The following is a 17,126-nucleotide window of genomic DNA, read 5'->3' on the forward strand; positions in this document are numbered from 1 at the left end:
CAGTGCTGGTGGCTCGGGTTGCGTCTCGTTGCTTGCCGAGATGATGGGTCCTCAGGCCACGTGTAAGGACCTTTATATTAAGCAGAAACAGCGCTGGTCTGAGGCTCAGTAGGGTTCAGGCCAAGGCCCTATATTGGAATGGCAGGCAGGGTCAACAGTAGGGCTCTTAACCTAGCAGGTCATGCCCTCTGAGATGACATCACCAGTGTTTACTAGGCCTAGAGGTTTGATGAAGGTCCAGGGGAGCAGTCCACTATCACTCTAGGCCTGGACTGACTCCCTGCATATTTGTGCTGTTGTTTTGCTCAAACTAACAAACATTAATTCAATGTACAGTAATAGTTTATTGTGAGTATTTGTATGTAGGAATGGTCCGGCTTTGTCCAGAACCTAGGACCCGCTCATCCCACTCCCACACCCCTTTTCATTTCTCCCCCATTTGCCAAAAAGCTGTCTTATCCATTCCCTCATGAAAGAGACACTTTGGCTGCTTAGCAACAGTGAATGCTGATTCGGACTGCCGGGCCTCGGCAGGGGTAAGATAACAAGTTGCTCTCCCTTTCTCTAGATCTCTCTCTCTTGCCCCCCCCACCCCCCGAACTTAGTAGTGGTGCACCACATGAGCTGGACCTTGAGTTGCCTTCTGCCGCGTGCACAGGCACGTTGTACTGTCTGTGTACTGTCCAGGGGCCTGACTGACAGAGAGGCTGCTACTGCTGCACTGTTGGACTAAGCCACATTCCTACAGGGAGGGAGGGGGGATAATAACAGACTATTCTGCTTGCTGGTCATGGAAGAGGTCCCTCTCTCTTTCGCTGTGTGTTACTGATGCACGGCTGAGTTTGCGCGCCGGGAGGGGGTGTGTACTGTCTGTGTAAAGGGAGCAGTCATCCCAGCAGTGTTAATGTTAGTGCTAGCCCACAGGAGGTGTACACAGGGCTACTGGTTGGTTTTAGTGCTGTGGGAAGCACTAATGGGATTATCTCAGAGAGGGACCTGGGTAAACTGAGATCTGTGGCTTGATACGGATACACAACAACACCAACTGACTGGTAAGGTGCTTTTTCTCACCAATGATTTTGTTAATGAATGCGTCTCAGAGTAGTATACTGTATTTGTCAGAATCAGTAGATTGCAAATCATGATGTGCAACATCTTGTATAGTATTAAACAAATCATTTAATTTCGTCAGTTGTTTGTTTTCCTTATTAGTGGACAGCTACAAATGCTGGTTTTTGGTTTGTCCCTAAGTTTTGCTGTCATGCATAGTGTTTCTTTCCTAAATCTGGCTTTGTGCCATATTTCACCCAGGTCTCGTGGTTGTATTATTCCATAAACATAGTGGAGCCATGGTTAATATCAGATTGGTCTGCTGTTGTACTTTACATAACATACTAGCACTGAGACCAAGCCAAAGTTTCCCACTCTTTAAATCCCTGGAGTGAATGATTACCGGTATAAAAGCAATCTCCCAAATGAGAACGCTTGCCAAGGTCCAATGTACAGATTTTTAATATCCCTCCAGCATTAGATCAGGGAGTCTTGCTGTACGTCTTTAAATGGCTGGTGTTGGCTTGAGAAGTCTGGAAATGACTAAGCATTCTATTCTGCCTGTTCCCTAGGAAACCTTTCAATCCGTCACCGAGAGGTATGTTGTTCAGCCTTAATAGCAAACATTGCGTTCAGTTCTGGACTATTGAACCCTATTAATGAAAATGCCTTGATGAATAAAATAATTGCCTGTGACAAAATTTGACAAATGACAGTTACAATTACAATATATTGTGGATGAGAGAGCAAACCACAGGTGCAGGTAGCTGTCAGTAACTGTAAAGTGGGTGGTGATCAATGAAATCAGATATATCAAAGTGTTTGATATATTGACACAATATGAGCTGAACATACAATCTAAGCATTTCAGAGGAATGCCTGTTACTTTACAATGGCACTGTATTAGAATTGTATTTCCTCCCTGGTATACCAGAACATTGCTATACTAAGGACACCTTCATGGCTGCATGAATCAGTCTGGTTCTTTTAATAGCTCAGAGAATGTCCTGTTCAGATCTGTCTCAACCAGGAGACAAGACTCTCTTTTTCTTTAGTGAGGAAAATTACAATACTTATTCTCCAATGGAATTTGACATCAAGGGTTTATTTCCCCATTTGCAATTCCTGCGATTGTGTGCCAGTGACTTTTGAAACACAACGTATGATTACATTTAATTATAGTTTGTTTCTTGGAGAAATCAAAATATTGAGCCGGTATCACTGATAATGAATATCTTGGTGGTTATGGGGCTTTTTGTGAGATGGTCCTGAACCCTACACAAGCCACTATGCCAAAATTACAGCGACATCCCAAATGGCACCATATTCCCTATATAGTGCACTACAATGGGCCATTGTCAAAAGTAGTGCACTATATAGGGAATAGGGTGCCATTTGGGATGTAGTCTTTCTTGGTAGAAAGGTGGCTGTGTGATTACTATGATCAGCATGTAGGTCATGGCTTCTCCATGACAGAAACCACTGATGTAATTGTAGACAAGCCTTATGATTTAGTTACAGCCTCCAGCTATAGATCTAGAGCTATATGGCATCCAGGTGTCTGTTCTATTCCCCCCTCTACTCCAGGTGTCTGTTCTATTCCCCCCACCACTCTACTCCAGGTGTCTGTTCTATTCCCCCCTCTACTCCAGTTGTCTGTTCTATTCCCCCTCTACTCCAGGTGTCTGTTCTATTCCCCCCTCTACTCCAGGTGTCTGTTCTATTCCCCCCTCTACTCCAGGTGTCTGTTCTATTCCCCCCTCTACTCCAGGTGTCTGTTCTATTCCCCCCTCTACTCCAGGTGTCTGTTCTATTCCCCCTCTACTCCAGGTGTCTGTTCTATTCCCCCTCTACTCCAGGTGTCTGTTCTATTCCCCCTCTACTCCAGGTGTCTATCTCTCCAGGTGTCTGTTCTATTCCCCCCACTCTACTCCAGGTGTCTGTTCTATTCCCCCACTCTACTCCAGGTGTCTGTTCTATTCCCCCCACCCTCTACTCCATTCTGTTCTATTCCCCCTCTACTCCAGGTGTCTGTTCTATTCCCCCCTCTACTACAGGTGTCTGTTCTATTCACCCCTCTACTCCAGGTGTCTGTTCTAGTCCCCCCTCTACTCCAGGTGTCTGTTCTATTCCCCCACCCCTCTACTCCAGGTGTCTGTTCTATTCCCCCCCCACCCCTCTACTCCAGGTGTCTATTCCCCCCCCACCCCTCTACTCCAGGTGTCTATTCCTTTCCCCCCACCCCTCTACTCCAGGTGTCTGTTCTATTCCCCCCTCTACTCCAGGTGTCTGTTCTATTCCCCCCTCTACTCCAGGTGTCTATTCCACCCCCCTCTACTCCAGGTGTCTGTTCTATTCCCCCTCACCCCTCTACTCCAGGTGTCTGTTCTATTTCCCCCACCCCTCTACTCCAGGTGTCTATTCCCCCCCCCCCCCTCTACTCCAGGTGTCTATTCCCCCCACCCCTCTACTCCAGGTGTCTATTCCCCCCACCCCTCTACTCCAGGTGTCTGTTCTATTCCCCCCACCCCTCTACTCCAGGTGTCTATTCCCCCCACCCCTCTACTCCAGGTGTCTATTCCCTCTACTCCAGGTGTCTGTTCTATTCCCCCCACCCCTCTACTCCAGGTGTCTGTTCTATTCCCCCCCCACCCCTCTACTCCAGGTGTCTGTTCTATTCCCCCCACCCCTCTACTCCAGGTGTCTATTCCACCCCCCCCCCTCTACTCCAGGTGTCTATTCCCCCCACCCCTCTACTCCAGGTGTCTGTTCTATTCCCCCCACCCCTCTACTCCAGGTGTCTATTCCCCCCACCCCTCTACTCCAGGTGTCTATTCCCCCACCCCTCTACTCCAGGTGTCTGTTCTATTCCCCCCACCCCTCTACTCCAGGTGTCTGTTCTATTCCCCCACCCCTCTACTCCAGGTGTCTATTCTATTTCCCCCCACCCCTCTACTCCAGGTGTCTGTTCTATTCCCCCCCACCCCTCTACTCTGCTAGCTGTGCCACTAGAGATCCTGGTTCGAATCCAGGCTCTGTCGTAGCCGGCCGTGACCGGGAGACCCATGGGGCGGCGCGCAATTGGCCCAGCGTCGTCCAGGGTAGGGGAGGGAATGGCCGGCAGGGATGTAGCTCAGTTGATAGAGCATGGCGTTTTCAACGCCAGGGTGGTTGGTTCGATTCCCACAGGGGGTATGAAAAAATAATAATAATGTAAGTCGCTCTGGATAAGAGCGTCTGCTAAATGACGTAAATGTAAATGTACTCCAGGTGTCTATTCTTTCCCCCCCACCCCTCTACTCCAGGTGTCTATTCCACCCCCCCCCCACCCCTCTACTCCATGTGTCTATTCCACCCCCCCCCCCTCTACTCCAGGTGTCTATTCCATTCCCCCCACCCCTCTACTCCAGGTGTCTATTCCCTCACTATTCCCCCACCCCTCTCCCAGGTGTCTATTCTATTCCCCCCACCCCTCTACTCCAGGTGTTAGTCCACCCCCTCTACTCCAGGTGTCTATTCCACCCCCCCTCTACTCCAGGTGTCTATTCCATTCCCCCACCCCTCTACTCCAGGTGTCTATTCCCCCACCTCTCTACTCCAGGTGTCTGTTATATTCCCCCTCTACTCCAGGTGTCTATTCCACCCCCCTCTACTCTAGGAGTCTATTCTATTCCCCCTCTACGCCATGTGTCTATTCTACCCCCCACCCCTCTACTCCAGGTGTCTGTTCTATTCCCCCTCTACTCCAGGTGTCTGTTCTATTCCCCCTCTACTCCAGGTGTCTGTTCTATTCCCCCTCTACTCCAGGTGTCTGTTCTATTCCCCCTCTACTCCAGGTGTCTGTTCTATTTCCCCCTCTACTCCAGGTGTCTATTCCACCCCCCTCTACGCCATGTGTCTATTCTATTCCCCCCTCCTCTACTCCAGGTGTCTGTTCTATCCCCCCTCTACTCCAGGTGTCTATTCCCCCCACCCCTCTACTCCAGGTGTCTATTCTATTCCCCCCACCCCTCTACTCCAGGTGTGTAATCCACCCCCTCTACTCCAGGTGTCTATTCCACCCCCTCTACTCCAGGTGTCTATTCCATTCCCCCACCCCCTCTACTCCAGGTGTCTATTCCCCCACATCTCTACTCCAGGTGTCTGTTATATTCCCCCTCTACTCCAGGTGTCTATTCCACCCCCCTCTACTCTAGGAGTCTATTCTATTCCCCCTCTACGCCATGTGTCTATTCTACCCCCCACCCCTCTACTCCAGGTGTCTGTTCTATTCCCCCCTCTACTCCAGGTGTCTGTTCTATTCCCCCCTCTACTCCAGGTGTCTGTTCTATTCCCCCCTCTACTCCAGGTGTCTGTTCTATTCCCCCCTCTACTCCAGGTGTCTATTCCACCCCCCCTCTACGCCATGTGTCTATTCTATTCCCCCCTCCTCTACTCCAGGTGTCTGTTCTATTCCCCCCCTCTACTCCAGGTGTCTATTCCACCCCCCTCTACTCCAGATGTCTATTCTATTCCCCCCCTCTACTCCATGGGCCTTTGACAACTGAAGAACACCAGATGCTGTACATTTCCTGGTGCCACAGAGATTCAGAATTCATTATACCAGAAGTTTATTCTCCCCTTCTCTAGAATGTTCCTCCTGGGAAAGTAGCTTAGCCTTGCTGCCCTCCCTCCTTCCTCCCTCCATCCCCTCTCTCCTTCCTCCCTCTCTTATTGATATTGACAGGAGTGCAGCAGCACAACTTTTCTTCCAACAATCCAGATTTATGTTGAAATCCCGTATCCCCAAGGAGGTCACTGTGATTGTGGGTTGTGTCCCAAATGGTACCCTATTCCTTTAATGCAGTGTATTCGGAAAGTATTCAGACCCCTTGACTTTTTCCACATTTTGTTACATTAAAGCCTTATTCTAAAATGGATTAAAGAAAAAAAGATCTCATCAATCTACACACAATACCCCATAATGACAAAGCAAAAACAGGTTTTTAGACATTTTAAAAACAGAAATACCTTATTTTCATAAGTATTCAAACCCTTTGCTATGAGACTCGAAATTGAGCTCAGGTGCATCCTGTTTCCTTTGATCATCCTTGAGATGTTTCTACAACTTGATTTGGAGTCCACCTGTAGTAAATTCAATTGATTGGACATATAGACACCTGTCTATATAAGGTCCCACAGTTGAGTTGACAGTGCATGTCAGAGCAAAAACCAAGCCATGAGGTCAATGAAATTGTCCGTAGAGCTCTGAGACAGGATTGTGTTGAGGTACAGATCTGGGGAAGGGTACCAAAAAATGTATGCGGCATTGAAGGTCTCCAAGAACACAGTGGCCTTCATCATTCTTAAATGGAAGAAGTTTGGAACCGCCAAGACTCTTTCTAGTGCTGGCTGCCTGGCCAAACCGAGCAATCGGGGGAGAAGGGCCTTGGTCAGGGAGGTGACCAAGAACCCAATGGTCACTCTGACAGTGCTCCAGAGTTCCTCTGTGGAGATGGGAGACTCTTCCAGAAGGACAACCATCTCTGCAGCACTCCACCAATCAGGCCTTTATGGTAGAGTGGCCAGACGGGTGCCACTCCTCAGTAAAAGGCACATGACAGCCCGCTTGGAGTTTGCCAAAAGGCACCGAAAGGACTCTCAGACCATGAGAAACAAGATGCTCTGGTCTGATGAAACCAAGATTGAACTCTTTTGGCAGAATGCCAAGCGTCACGTCTGGAGGAAACCTGGCACCATCCCTACGGTGAAGCATGGTGGTGGCAGCATCATGCTGTGGGTATGTTTTTCAGCGGCAGGGACTGGGAGATTAGTCAGGATCAAGGGAAAGATGAACAGAGCAAAGTACAGAGAGATCCTTGATGAAAACCTGTTCCAGAGCGCTCATTACCTCAGACTGGGGCAAAGGTTCACCTTCCAACAGGACAACGACCCCAAGCACACAGCCAAGACAATGCAGGAGTGGCTTCAGGACAAGTCTGGCCCAGCCAGAGCCTGGACTTGAACCCGATCAAGCATCTCTGGAGAGACCTGAAAATAGCTGTGCAGCGACGCTCCCCATCCAACCTGACAGAGCTTGAGAGGATCTGCAGAGAAGAATGTGAGAAACTCCCCAAATACAGGTGTGCCAAGCTTGTAGCGTCATACCCAAGAAGACTCAAGGCTGTAATCGCTGCCAAAGGTGCTTCAACAAAGTACTTAATAAAGGGTCTGAATACTTATGGAAATGTGATATTTCAGTTGTATTTTTTTCTATACGTTTGCAATAATTTCTAAGAACCAGTTTTTGCTTTGTCATTATGGGGTATTGTGTGTAGATTGATGAGGGGGGGGGGAAAAAACTATTTAATCCATTTTAGAATAAGGCTGTAATGTAACAAAATGTGGAAAAAGTCAAGGGGTCTGAATACTTTCCGAATGCACTGCAGTGCACTACTTTTGACTAGGCCACACACAGTAGGGTTCTGGTCAAAAGTAGTCCACTATGTAGGGAATAGAGTGCCATTTGGGACGCACCCTTTGATTGTAAATGGAGCAGACTGTGAACTACTGCACAAAGCAGCCCTTTTTACTACTTGTAAATGTCCAGTCTTGCTTATATCTATTGACCTTGGGTCAGGAACTTTAGTTTAGTTTCTAAAAACCTTCTTGCTTGTATCATGTTCTTAATGAGAGGGGCTGGCACATTTACAGTGTTGGTGAATTGATATGTTCCTGTGCTGGCAGTACCACTACGAAGGGGCTGGGACTGGAGGCTTACCAGTCCAGTCAGTGTCAGTGAGCTGAAACTTTGCTAGCTTTGCACTTAACTGGCTAACAGTAGCTACTAAGGGTAAGTTATAACCTACATTTGTGTTTTGTTTTTACATACTGGTAACCAGAGTCGTTCAAGGGAATTCGGGACATGGTTGACTAGTTCACGTTAGCTTGGCTCTCTCTGTGTGTTCGTGCCATGGGAGGAGGGGTTTTTCATTGGCAGAGAGCAATGGCTAGCTAGTATGCTAACTATTCTAGCTAACTAACTGGCTGAATAAGTTGACAACGGACTCACTCAAACTGTCAAAACTAACCCAAAACTTTACACAACGTTAGACACGGACATGAATGATCTGCTTGGCGTGTTAAAACACTGGTGGTTTGTTGTAACCGAGTATCGGTGCTAAACCGTGTTATTGGAGGCTGGCATGCTAGTTAGCTATGGCGTCATAGGATTCGGTGCCCTGGACAGTTTTCACGGAAGAATACTGTACCAAGTTAGCTAGCTGAATAAACTAAGTTAGTCTATTCCTAGAAAACATTGAACCGCTGTAGTTTACAACAATTATAATTTCTAAAGTGGAAGTTGGGAGAGTTATATTTGAGTGTTTCAGTGAAACGTGAGGGAGGCCCCGCTCTCTCGCTTTCCCAGATGTTTAGTTCATTTCATTCCGATCTCCTTTGCATTATTGTAGCCATTTTCTGTAGCCTGTCAACTATGTGTCTGTCTATCCCTGTTCTCTCCTCTCCGCACAGGCTATACAAACGCCTCACACCGCGTGGCTGCTGCCACTCTAACCTGGTGGTCCCTGCACGCACGACCCATGTGGAGTTCCAGGTCTCCGGCAGCCTCTGGAACTGCCGTTCTGCGGCCAACAAGGCAGAGTTCATCTCAGCCTATGCTACCCTCCAGTCCCTCGACTTCTTGGCGCTGACGGAAACGTGGTTTACCACAGAAAACACTGCTACTCCTACTGCTCTCTCCTCGTCTGACCATGTTCTCGCATACCCCGAGAGCATCTGGTCAGCGGGATGGTGGCACAGGAATCCTCATCTCTCCCAAGTGAACATTCTCTCTTTTTCCCCTCCTCATTTGAATTCCATGCTGTCACAGTCACTAGCCCATTCAAGCTTAACATCCTTATCATTTATCGCCCTCCAGGTTCCCTTGGAGAGTTCATCAATGAGCTTGACGCCTTGATAAGTTCCTTTCCTGAGGATGGCTCACCCCTCACAGTTCTGGGTGACTTTAACCTCCCTACGTCTACCTTTGACTCATTTCTCTCTGCCTCCTTCTTTCCACTCCACTCCTCTTTTGACCTCACCCTCTCACCGTCCCCCCCTACTCACAAGGCAGGCAATACGCTTGACCTCATCTTTACTAGATGCTGTTCTTCTACTAATCTCACTGCAACTCCCTTCCAAGTCTCCGACCACTACTTTGTATCCTTTTCTCTATCGCTCTTCTCCAACACTACTCACTCTGCCCCTACTCAGATGGTAATGCGCCGTCGCAACCTTCGCGCTCTCTCTCCCGCTACTCTCTCCTCTTCCATCCTATCATCTCTTCCCTCTGCTCAATCCTTCTCCCTCCAATCTCCTGATTCTGCCTCCTCAACCCTCCTCTCCTCCCTTTCTGCATCCTTTGACTCTCTATGTCCCCTATCCTCCCGGCCGGCTTGGTCCTCCCCTCCTGCTCCGTGGCTTGACGACTCATTGCGAGCTCACAGAACAGGGCTCCGGGCAGCCGAGCAGAAATGGAGGAAAACTAGACTCCCTGGCATCTTTTCACTCCCTCCTCTCTACATTTTCTTCCTCTGTTTCTGCTGCTAAAACCACTTTCTACCATTCTAAATTCCAAGCATCTGCCTCTAACCCTAGGAAGCTCTTTGCCACGTTCTCCTCCCTGCTGAATCCTCCTCCCCCTCTCCCCCACCCTCCACCCTCTCTGTGGATGACTTCGTCAACCATTTTGAAAAGAAGGTTGACGACATCCAATCCTCTTTTGTTAAGTCAAATGACACCGCTGGTCCTGCTCACACTGCCCTACCCTATGCTTTGACTTATTTCTCCCCTCTCTCTCCAGATGAAATCTTGCGACTTGTGACGGCCGGCCGCCCAACAACCTGCCCGCTTGACCCTATCCCCTCCTCTCTTCTCCAGACCATTTTCGGAGACCTTCTCCCTTACCTCACCTCGCTCATCAACTCATCCTTGACCACTGGCTATGTCCCTTCCGTCTTCAAGAGAGCGAGAGTTGCACCCCTTCTCAAAAAACCTACACTCGATCCCTCCGATGTCAACAACTACAGACCAGTATCCCTTATTTGTTTTCTCTCCAAAACTCTTGAGCGTGCTGTCTTTAGCCAACTCTCTTGCTATCTCTCTCAGAATTAACTTCTTGATCCAAACCAGTCAGGTTTCAAGACTGGTCATTCAACTGCGAATGCTCTTCTCTGTGTCACGGAGGCTCTCCGCACTGCTAAAGCTAACTCTCTCTCCTCTGCTCTCGTCCTTCTAGACCTATCTGCTGCCTTTGATACTGTGAACCATCAGATCCTCCTCTCCACCCTCTCCGAGTTGGGCATCTCCGGCGCGGCTCACTCTTGGATTGCGTCCTACCTGACAGGTCGCTCCTACCAGGTGGCGTGGCGAGAATCTGTCTCCGCACCACGTGCTCTCACCACTGGTGTCCCCCAGGGCTCAGTGCTAGGCCCTCTCCTATTCTCGCTATACACCAAGTCACTTGGCTCTGTCATATCCTCACATGGCCTCTCCTATCATTGCTACGCAGACAACACACAACTAATCTTCTCCTTTCCCCCTTCTGATAACCAGGTGGCGAATCGCATCTCTGCATGTCTGGCAGACATATCAGTGTGGATGACGGATCACCACCTCAAGCTGAACCTTGGCAAGATGGAGCTGCTCTTCCTCCCGGGGAAGGACTGCCCGTTCCATGATCTTGCCATCACGGTTGACAACTCCGTTGTGTCCTCCTCCCAGAGTGCGAAGAGCCTTGGCATGACCGTGGACAACACCCTGTCGTTCTCCGCTAACATCAAGGCGGTGACCCGATCCTGTAGGTTCATGCTCTACAACATTCGCAGAGTACGACCCTGCCTTACACAGGAAGCGGCACAGGTCCTAATCCAGGCACTTGTCATCTCCTGTCTGGATTACTGCAACTCGCTGTTGGCTGGGCTCCCTGCCTGTACCATTAAACCCCTACAACTCATCCAGAATGCCACAGCCCGTCTGGTGTTCAACCTTCCCAAGTTCTCTCACGTCACCCCGCTCCTCCGCACACTCCACTGGCTTCCAGTTGAAGCTCGCATCTGCTAAAAGACCATGGTGCTTGCCTACGGAGCTGTGAGGGGAACGGCACCTCCGTACCTTCAGGCTCTGATCAGTCCCTACACCCAAACGAGGGCATTGCGTTCATCCACCTCTGGCCTGCTGGCTCCATTACCTCTGCGGAAGCCCAGTTCCCGCTCAGCCCAGTCAAAACTGTTCGCTGCTCTGGCACCCCAATGGTGGAACAAGCTCCCTCACGACGCCAGGACAGCGGAGTCACTCACCACCTTCCGGAGACATTTGAAACCCCACCTCCTTTAAGGAATACCTGGGATAGGATAAAGTAATCCTTCTACCCCCAAAAAAAAATAAAAAAATAAAAAAACATTGTAAAGTGGTTATCCCACTGGCTATAAGGTGAATGCACCAATTTGTAAGTCGCTCTGGATAAGAGCGTCTGCTAAATGATGTAAATGTAAAAAATGTAACAGTGTATTTTCAAAAGGACTCTGACGGTCAGGTTAGTCAGACCTACAGTAGTATGCCTTAATGAGCTTCTTCATGAAAGGATGTTAGGATACTGCTTTCAACCCCCATCTTTACATCCATATACAGTGCCTTCGGAAAGTATTCAGACCCCTTGACTTTTTCCACATTTTGGTAGGTTACAGCCTTATTCTAAAATTGATTAGATTGTTTTTTCCCCCTCCATTAATTTACACACAATACCCCATAATGACAAAGCAAAAACAGGTTTATAGAAATTTCTGCAAATGTATTACAAATAAAAAACGGAAATATCACATTTACATAAGTATTCAGACCCTTTACTCAGTACTTTGTTGAAGCACCTTTGGCAGCGATTACAGCCTAGAGTCTTCTTGGGGATGACGCTACAAGCTTGGCACACCTGTATTTGGAGAGTTTCTCCCATTCTTCTCTGCAGATCCTCTCAAGCTCTGTCAGGTCGGATGGGGAGCGTCGCTGCACAGCTATTTTCAGGTCTCTCCAGAGATGTTCGATCGGGTTCAAGTCCGGAATCTGGCTGGGCCACTCAAGGACATTGAGATGCCAGGACAGCGGAGTAACTCACCACCTTCCGGAGACACTTGAAACCCTACCTCTTTAAGGAATACCTGGGATAGGTTAAAGTAATCCTTCTACCTCCCCTTACCCCACCCCAAAGAAAAAGAAAAGAAATATTGTAAAGTGGTTGTCCCACTGCCTATCATAAGGTGAATGCACCAATTTGTAAGTCGCTCTGGATAAGAGTGTCTGCTAAATGACGTAAATGTAATGAAACAAACACAACAGGCCTGTTTAGGTTGGTGTTTAGTGGTCGTGGTCTCAAACCCAACTGGGCTGGTTTCCCAACATCAACCCCAACATGGGTCCACATTAGGGTTGTGACTGCTCATGCATCATTCCCAACTGGCCACCCGGCTCTCACGCCTCAGGGCATCGGGTGGGTTGTTATAACCCTCAGGCAAGGGAATGTTATTTGCCATTTCAAGTTTCTTGTTTTCTGTTAGTTATTTTGGTCAAAGGGTAATGTTATACTATGGTAATACAATGGAGTGTCTGAATTCACTGCCTTGATGTCCAGTGTCAGCATGACCAGCAACAGTTCAGACAGTTGATGTCCAGTGTCAGCATGACCAGCAACAGTTCAGACAGTTGATGTCAAGTGTCAGCATGACCAGCAACAGTTCAGACAGTTGATGTCAAGTGTCAGCATGACCAGCAACAGTTCAGACAGTTGATGTCCAGTGTCAGCATGACCAGCAACAGTTCAGACAGTTGATGTCAAGTGTCAGCATGACCAGCAACAGTTCAGACAGTTGGGCTATATACTCTTACATTTTTTATGAAACCGTGTCTGAAGTCATTAACAATTCAGTAGAGTATCAGAGTACAGATAATTGTACAGTATTATTTGTAATGCAAAACACTGGATTGGCTAGGAAACATGGGGACTAACACAGCCAGTGGTTGAATAATGCCAGTTTCCCCTGATGAGAATGAGTTTTTTTTTTTTTTTGCTTATATTGAACTATGAGGATGGGTATGCGTACTATGTTCATGTCAGGCTTATAGTCCTGTAAAGTAAAGCCTTAACAATGCCACTTCTATCTGTCACCAATGTGCTGAGTGTGGTGTTTAGTCCAGGGATATCGGTTTTCTTTTAATATTGTCAGAGAGTCATCCCAAACATGTCACCTCCAAAAATGTCATTTGATGACATTTGTGTAATTTATACAGAGATCAGACCATTACACAAGTACAGAGCATATTAGGTTTATGTTAAGTTCAATTTGTTTGGTGTATTTTATCACATAGTTGTATAGAATATTCCCCTTTGACTCCGTCAGCCATCTCACCATTTTGTCCCTGTTTTCTTGTACAGATCTGTTCCTGATGGTGATTCTCAGACATTCTCCTGGATCAACTATGAAGTTAAAGTTGTAGCTGTATGTTTCAAAAGGTTGCTGCCCAACCAAGTCATTTGAAACCCATGGAAGTAAATAGCTATTAATTTTGAGGTGCTTTGAAAACTCAACTTGATATAAATCAGTGGGTATACAGTAAACTCAAACACAGCTGTGCTGAAACATGTCTAAAAAGCCTGGCAGTGTGAAGACAAAGAGTAGACCCTCGTCACAGGGACCCCTGCAGCTGGCCCTCTCCTCAGGGCCTGGGGACCGTAATGGTAACTCAGTGGCCTGTCTCGGGTCCTCCTCCCCGGACTCTCTGAGGAGTCTGAGCAGCCTGAGTGATGGAGACACCTCCAGTCCCCCTGACGTGGACATGGAGTGTTGCCTGAGGGAGGGCTCCCCGCCCCCGGCCAACCACCCCACAGACCACCCAAGAGATGTATCCCTCAATAGCACATTCACAACTAACACACCCATAAACGGTAGCCTCGAACTTGGCTCACCTCCAGAGAACAGCTCCTTTGACCTCATCACATTTCCAGAGAATAGCACCTACACTGTCCTCTCACCTGCAGTGACTGTACCTGGTGAGGGGGACGTGATGGAACCTGTCCAAACATCTATCTCCAGCTGTGTGAACACCAGCCTGGACAACTGGAACGGGAATATCACTCTGGTGATCACCAGTCTGCAGGGGGACCATGGTGACAACCAGAGTGACTGGAGGAGTAGCACATCGTCTGGTGACAGGAGTGTTGCTGCCTCTCCTGAATCGGCCCCTCCTGAGGGGGAAGAGAGCTCCAGCTCCGTGTCGCTCCCTGGTTCCAGTGAGAACAACTGCTCCATCGGCTCAGGAGAGATGGTGATGAGGTGGAACAGCTTCTGTCTGCAGGAGGCTGACACTCTCACTGTGTCTCTGTCTCTGGTGGAGCTGTCCACCAGTTCCTCTGCCCACGGCTCCCCTGCCCTGCCTGCTGACCTGGGCCATGGCCTGCTGTCTGTGTCCACCACCACCCTGCCTGGCGTCTGTGATGGCCTCCTGGAGAACAGACCCACTGACACCCTCAAAGTAAAAGACAACCCAGGCCCTCAGTGCTGGGGCATGACCTTTATCCAGTCAGACGACCAGGATCTCCCTCCTGAGAGGGACGGCCTGGCACCGCCTGGGTCTCCTGTGGATGCGGATCCCTGTGAGGCAAAGGGTGTACACCAGGGGACCTTTCTGTGTGAGCCAGCCCCATCTGCTGCATGTGGAGGTGCTTCCCCAGCCCTCAGCAGGCGGGCCAGCTCGGAAGCCTATTTCAGTGGAGGATCCACCGAGGGCAGGACCTTCATGCTGCCAGTCTCAGAGGAGCTGGACCCTGACTGCCGTGCCCAGACCTCCACACCAGTGCAGTGTGCTGGGAACAAACCCCTGGACTTCCCCTCCCTAATGGAGTCCCCCTGCACTGGGGAACAAAGTCACACTGGGAGCCCTGTGGTCCAGACGGCTACAGACCAGCGAGGGGCGGCCGCAAAGCTCGCATCCCCAAAACACAGTTTGGTCGCCAGGCTTCCCCCATCATCAGCTAACAGAATCAGCAAATCTGAAATCAAAAGGTTTCCAAAGCCGGATTTCAGCAGTGTGAGACCCAAGATCATGTCGAGACCAGCTCATCCGTTGGCATTGGGAAGCCCTGCACCTGCAAAGAATAAGCCAGGGAAACCAGTCAACCAGCCCTGTAGTAAACCATCTCAAGTGAACAGGAACACTCCAATGAGAAACACTCCTAGTAAACTAGCCACAGTGGAAGATGGCCCCCCTAGGGCTGCTGTGGTCGAGAATGCAGTGCCTGATTTCCTGGGAATTACATTTATCCAGGCAGATGACCAAGACCTCTCTTCGGCTGCTGGGTCTCCCATTGGTCCACTTCTTCTTAGTTTGACTGAGGAGGCAGAGTGTCGAGCATCCCTGTCAGCCCCACCAGCACCCAACAGTCAGGCTAGTAGTCGGGTCAGCTCAGAGGCCGAGCACGTGGCCTCTAACTGTGGAGGAGGACCCGCTCCAGTGCTGCCTGGAAACCAGACCTTCTGTTTCCCATCTCCCACAGAGTCACCCTCCAAAGAGCAGCGAGCTGACCCTACACCAGCCCTGGCCAGTACTGGCAAGGCTGGCAACAAGGAGGAAGTGCCACACAGGACGAGACCTGGCTCCGTCTCCTCAGCCTCCTCACCATCCAATCAGGACAAGGCACCAGTGTCAGCACGGCGGTCCCGCTGCTGGTCGGAGAGTTCCTCCACTACATCTACACCACACAGGGAGTCCAGAGCTTCCCCTAGCAGCTCCGCTAGCTTCATCATCCCCAAGGTCTACGTCCACCTGGGACAGAGCCAGGCCAGACCAGCCAGCCACAACCGCACTGCCACTACCCACAACAAACAGCCTGAGACCAAGAAGGAAGCAGAAGAGGGAAGCAGCAAGGTTAAGAAAATCTGCCTTGTAAGTAAATGCAAGTGTCTTGTGCCCTAAACGTAACGTAGAATAAATGCGTTTTGGCTTGTTTAATCAAATCCAAGTATGATGAAATGTGCATAAAATATACTATTCATTAGAATAACTGCAGCATATAATACACTACTTTGTTTAATTTTCTAACATTGTAGATGAATGGGCTTGTGAAGGTCCATGTGATCGTTTTGAAAGTAATAATTTTTCATCATTAGGCAGATCTGAGATATTATTATTAAGTAGACCACAGACGTCCAGTTTTTCCAAGGCCCTCCTTATGAGGGATTTCCATCTAAAAAAGCAGGCTTTTTAGATGGAAATGTAGTACTTTAAATCGGTTTTAATTATCCCTCGGAGAGAAGAGGCAAGACTGCTGCTCAGCTGGAGTCTAGCAAACACACACCATGTGCTCTGAGAGTGTTTTTAGAGGAGGGGGAAAACTGAGAGAGAGGTGTCCGGGACTGGCATGAATCCCAGGGGGTAAAGTACACTAGCAGCTTGGTTCTGTTGCCTGCAACGTGTTTGTCTTAGTTCCCAGTGAGCTGGGTCTCTCTGTTTATGGCCCACGGTGAGGAGCGGGAACGCGCTGTCTGGGCCTGTTGAGTGGGACTCTGGGAGTGATGGGTTGCTCTTGTTGCAGACGGCCTCCTCTAAGACCGCGGCGGGAGCAACGGCAGCAGGAGGAGCTGCGTGTGACAGGATTAAGAGTAGACTTGGAGTATGGCCATCCCTCAACAGAGCCAGAGGAGCCCCTGCCTCAGCCTCCCAGGCTCTCCCTCCAGCAGCCAGGCTGAGGCAGGGAAGAGATGTCTGCAGCAGTGCCTCCGGAGGTATGTGTTCGCCACGGGCCAAACAGAGCACCACAGCAGGTACGAGCGTTCTCCAACAGACATCGTTAAATTCAAGTTAGAATACAATGTGTAAAACGTTTGCTGCTCTGTGAGAGTTCTATAAGACTAGATTCACACCGAGCTTTTGCATTAGTGCTTTGCTCTCTCTCACATAGGGTAAAAGTGACATCTCATCCAGAGGATAGTGTAAACATTGGCTGCGGTACAGAGTTAATACCTTTTTCTAATCCAGACTGCCTGCCTTTGAAT

General features: G+C 49.1%; 1 protein-coding gene across 4 annotated transcripts in view; it reads left to right on the top strand.

Annotated features, from left to right (window-relative positions):
- Positions 1 to 820: 820 nt before the first annotated feature.
- The window catches only part of mtus1a (microtubule associated tumor suppressor 1a), a 67,451-nt gene continuing 51,145 nt past the window's right edge, over positions 821 to 17,126 (top strand). For 2 of the 4 annotated variants that reach the window (XR_006004011.2, XM_041904085.2), the window contains exons 1-3: positions 824 to 1,052; positions 13,511 to 16,017; positions 16,667 to 16,895. Coding sequence is in view for 3 of the 4 variants with exons in the window: in XM_041904085.2 (XP_041760019.2) it covers positions 13,717 to 16,017; positions 16,667 to 16,895 (2,530 nt within the window). In the remaining variant the exon portion in view is untranslated. Of the gene's footprint in view, positions 1,053 to 13,510; positions 16,018 to 16,666; positions 16,896 to 17,126 lie in introns of all 4 variants that reach the window. The other 2 variants (XM_041904086.2, XM_045226414.1) reach the window with 2 other exon arrangements.

Source organism: Coregonus clupeaformis, chromosome 2, assembly GCF_020615455.1.
Source record: "Coregonus clupeaformis isolate EN_2021a chromosome 2, ASM2061545v1, whole genome shotgun sequence".
In the NCBI taxonomy this organism is placed as follows: domain Eukaryota; kingdom Metazoa; phylum Chordata; class Actinopteri; order Salmoniformes; family Salmonidae; genus Coregonus; species Coregonus clupeaformis.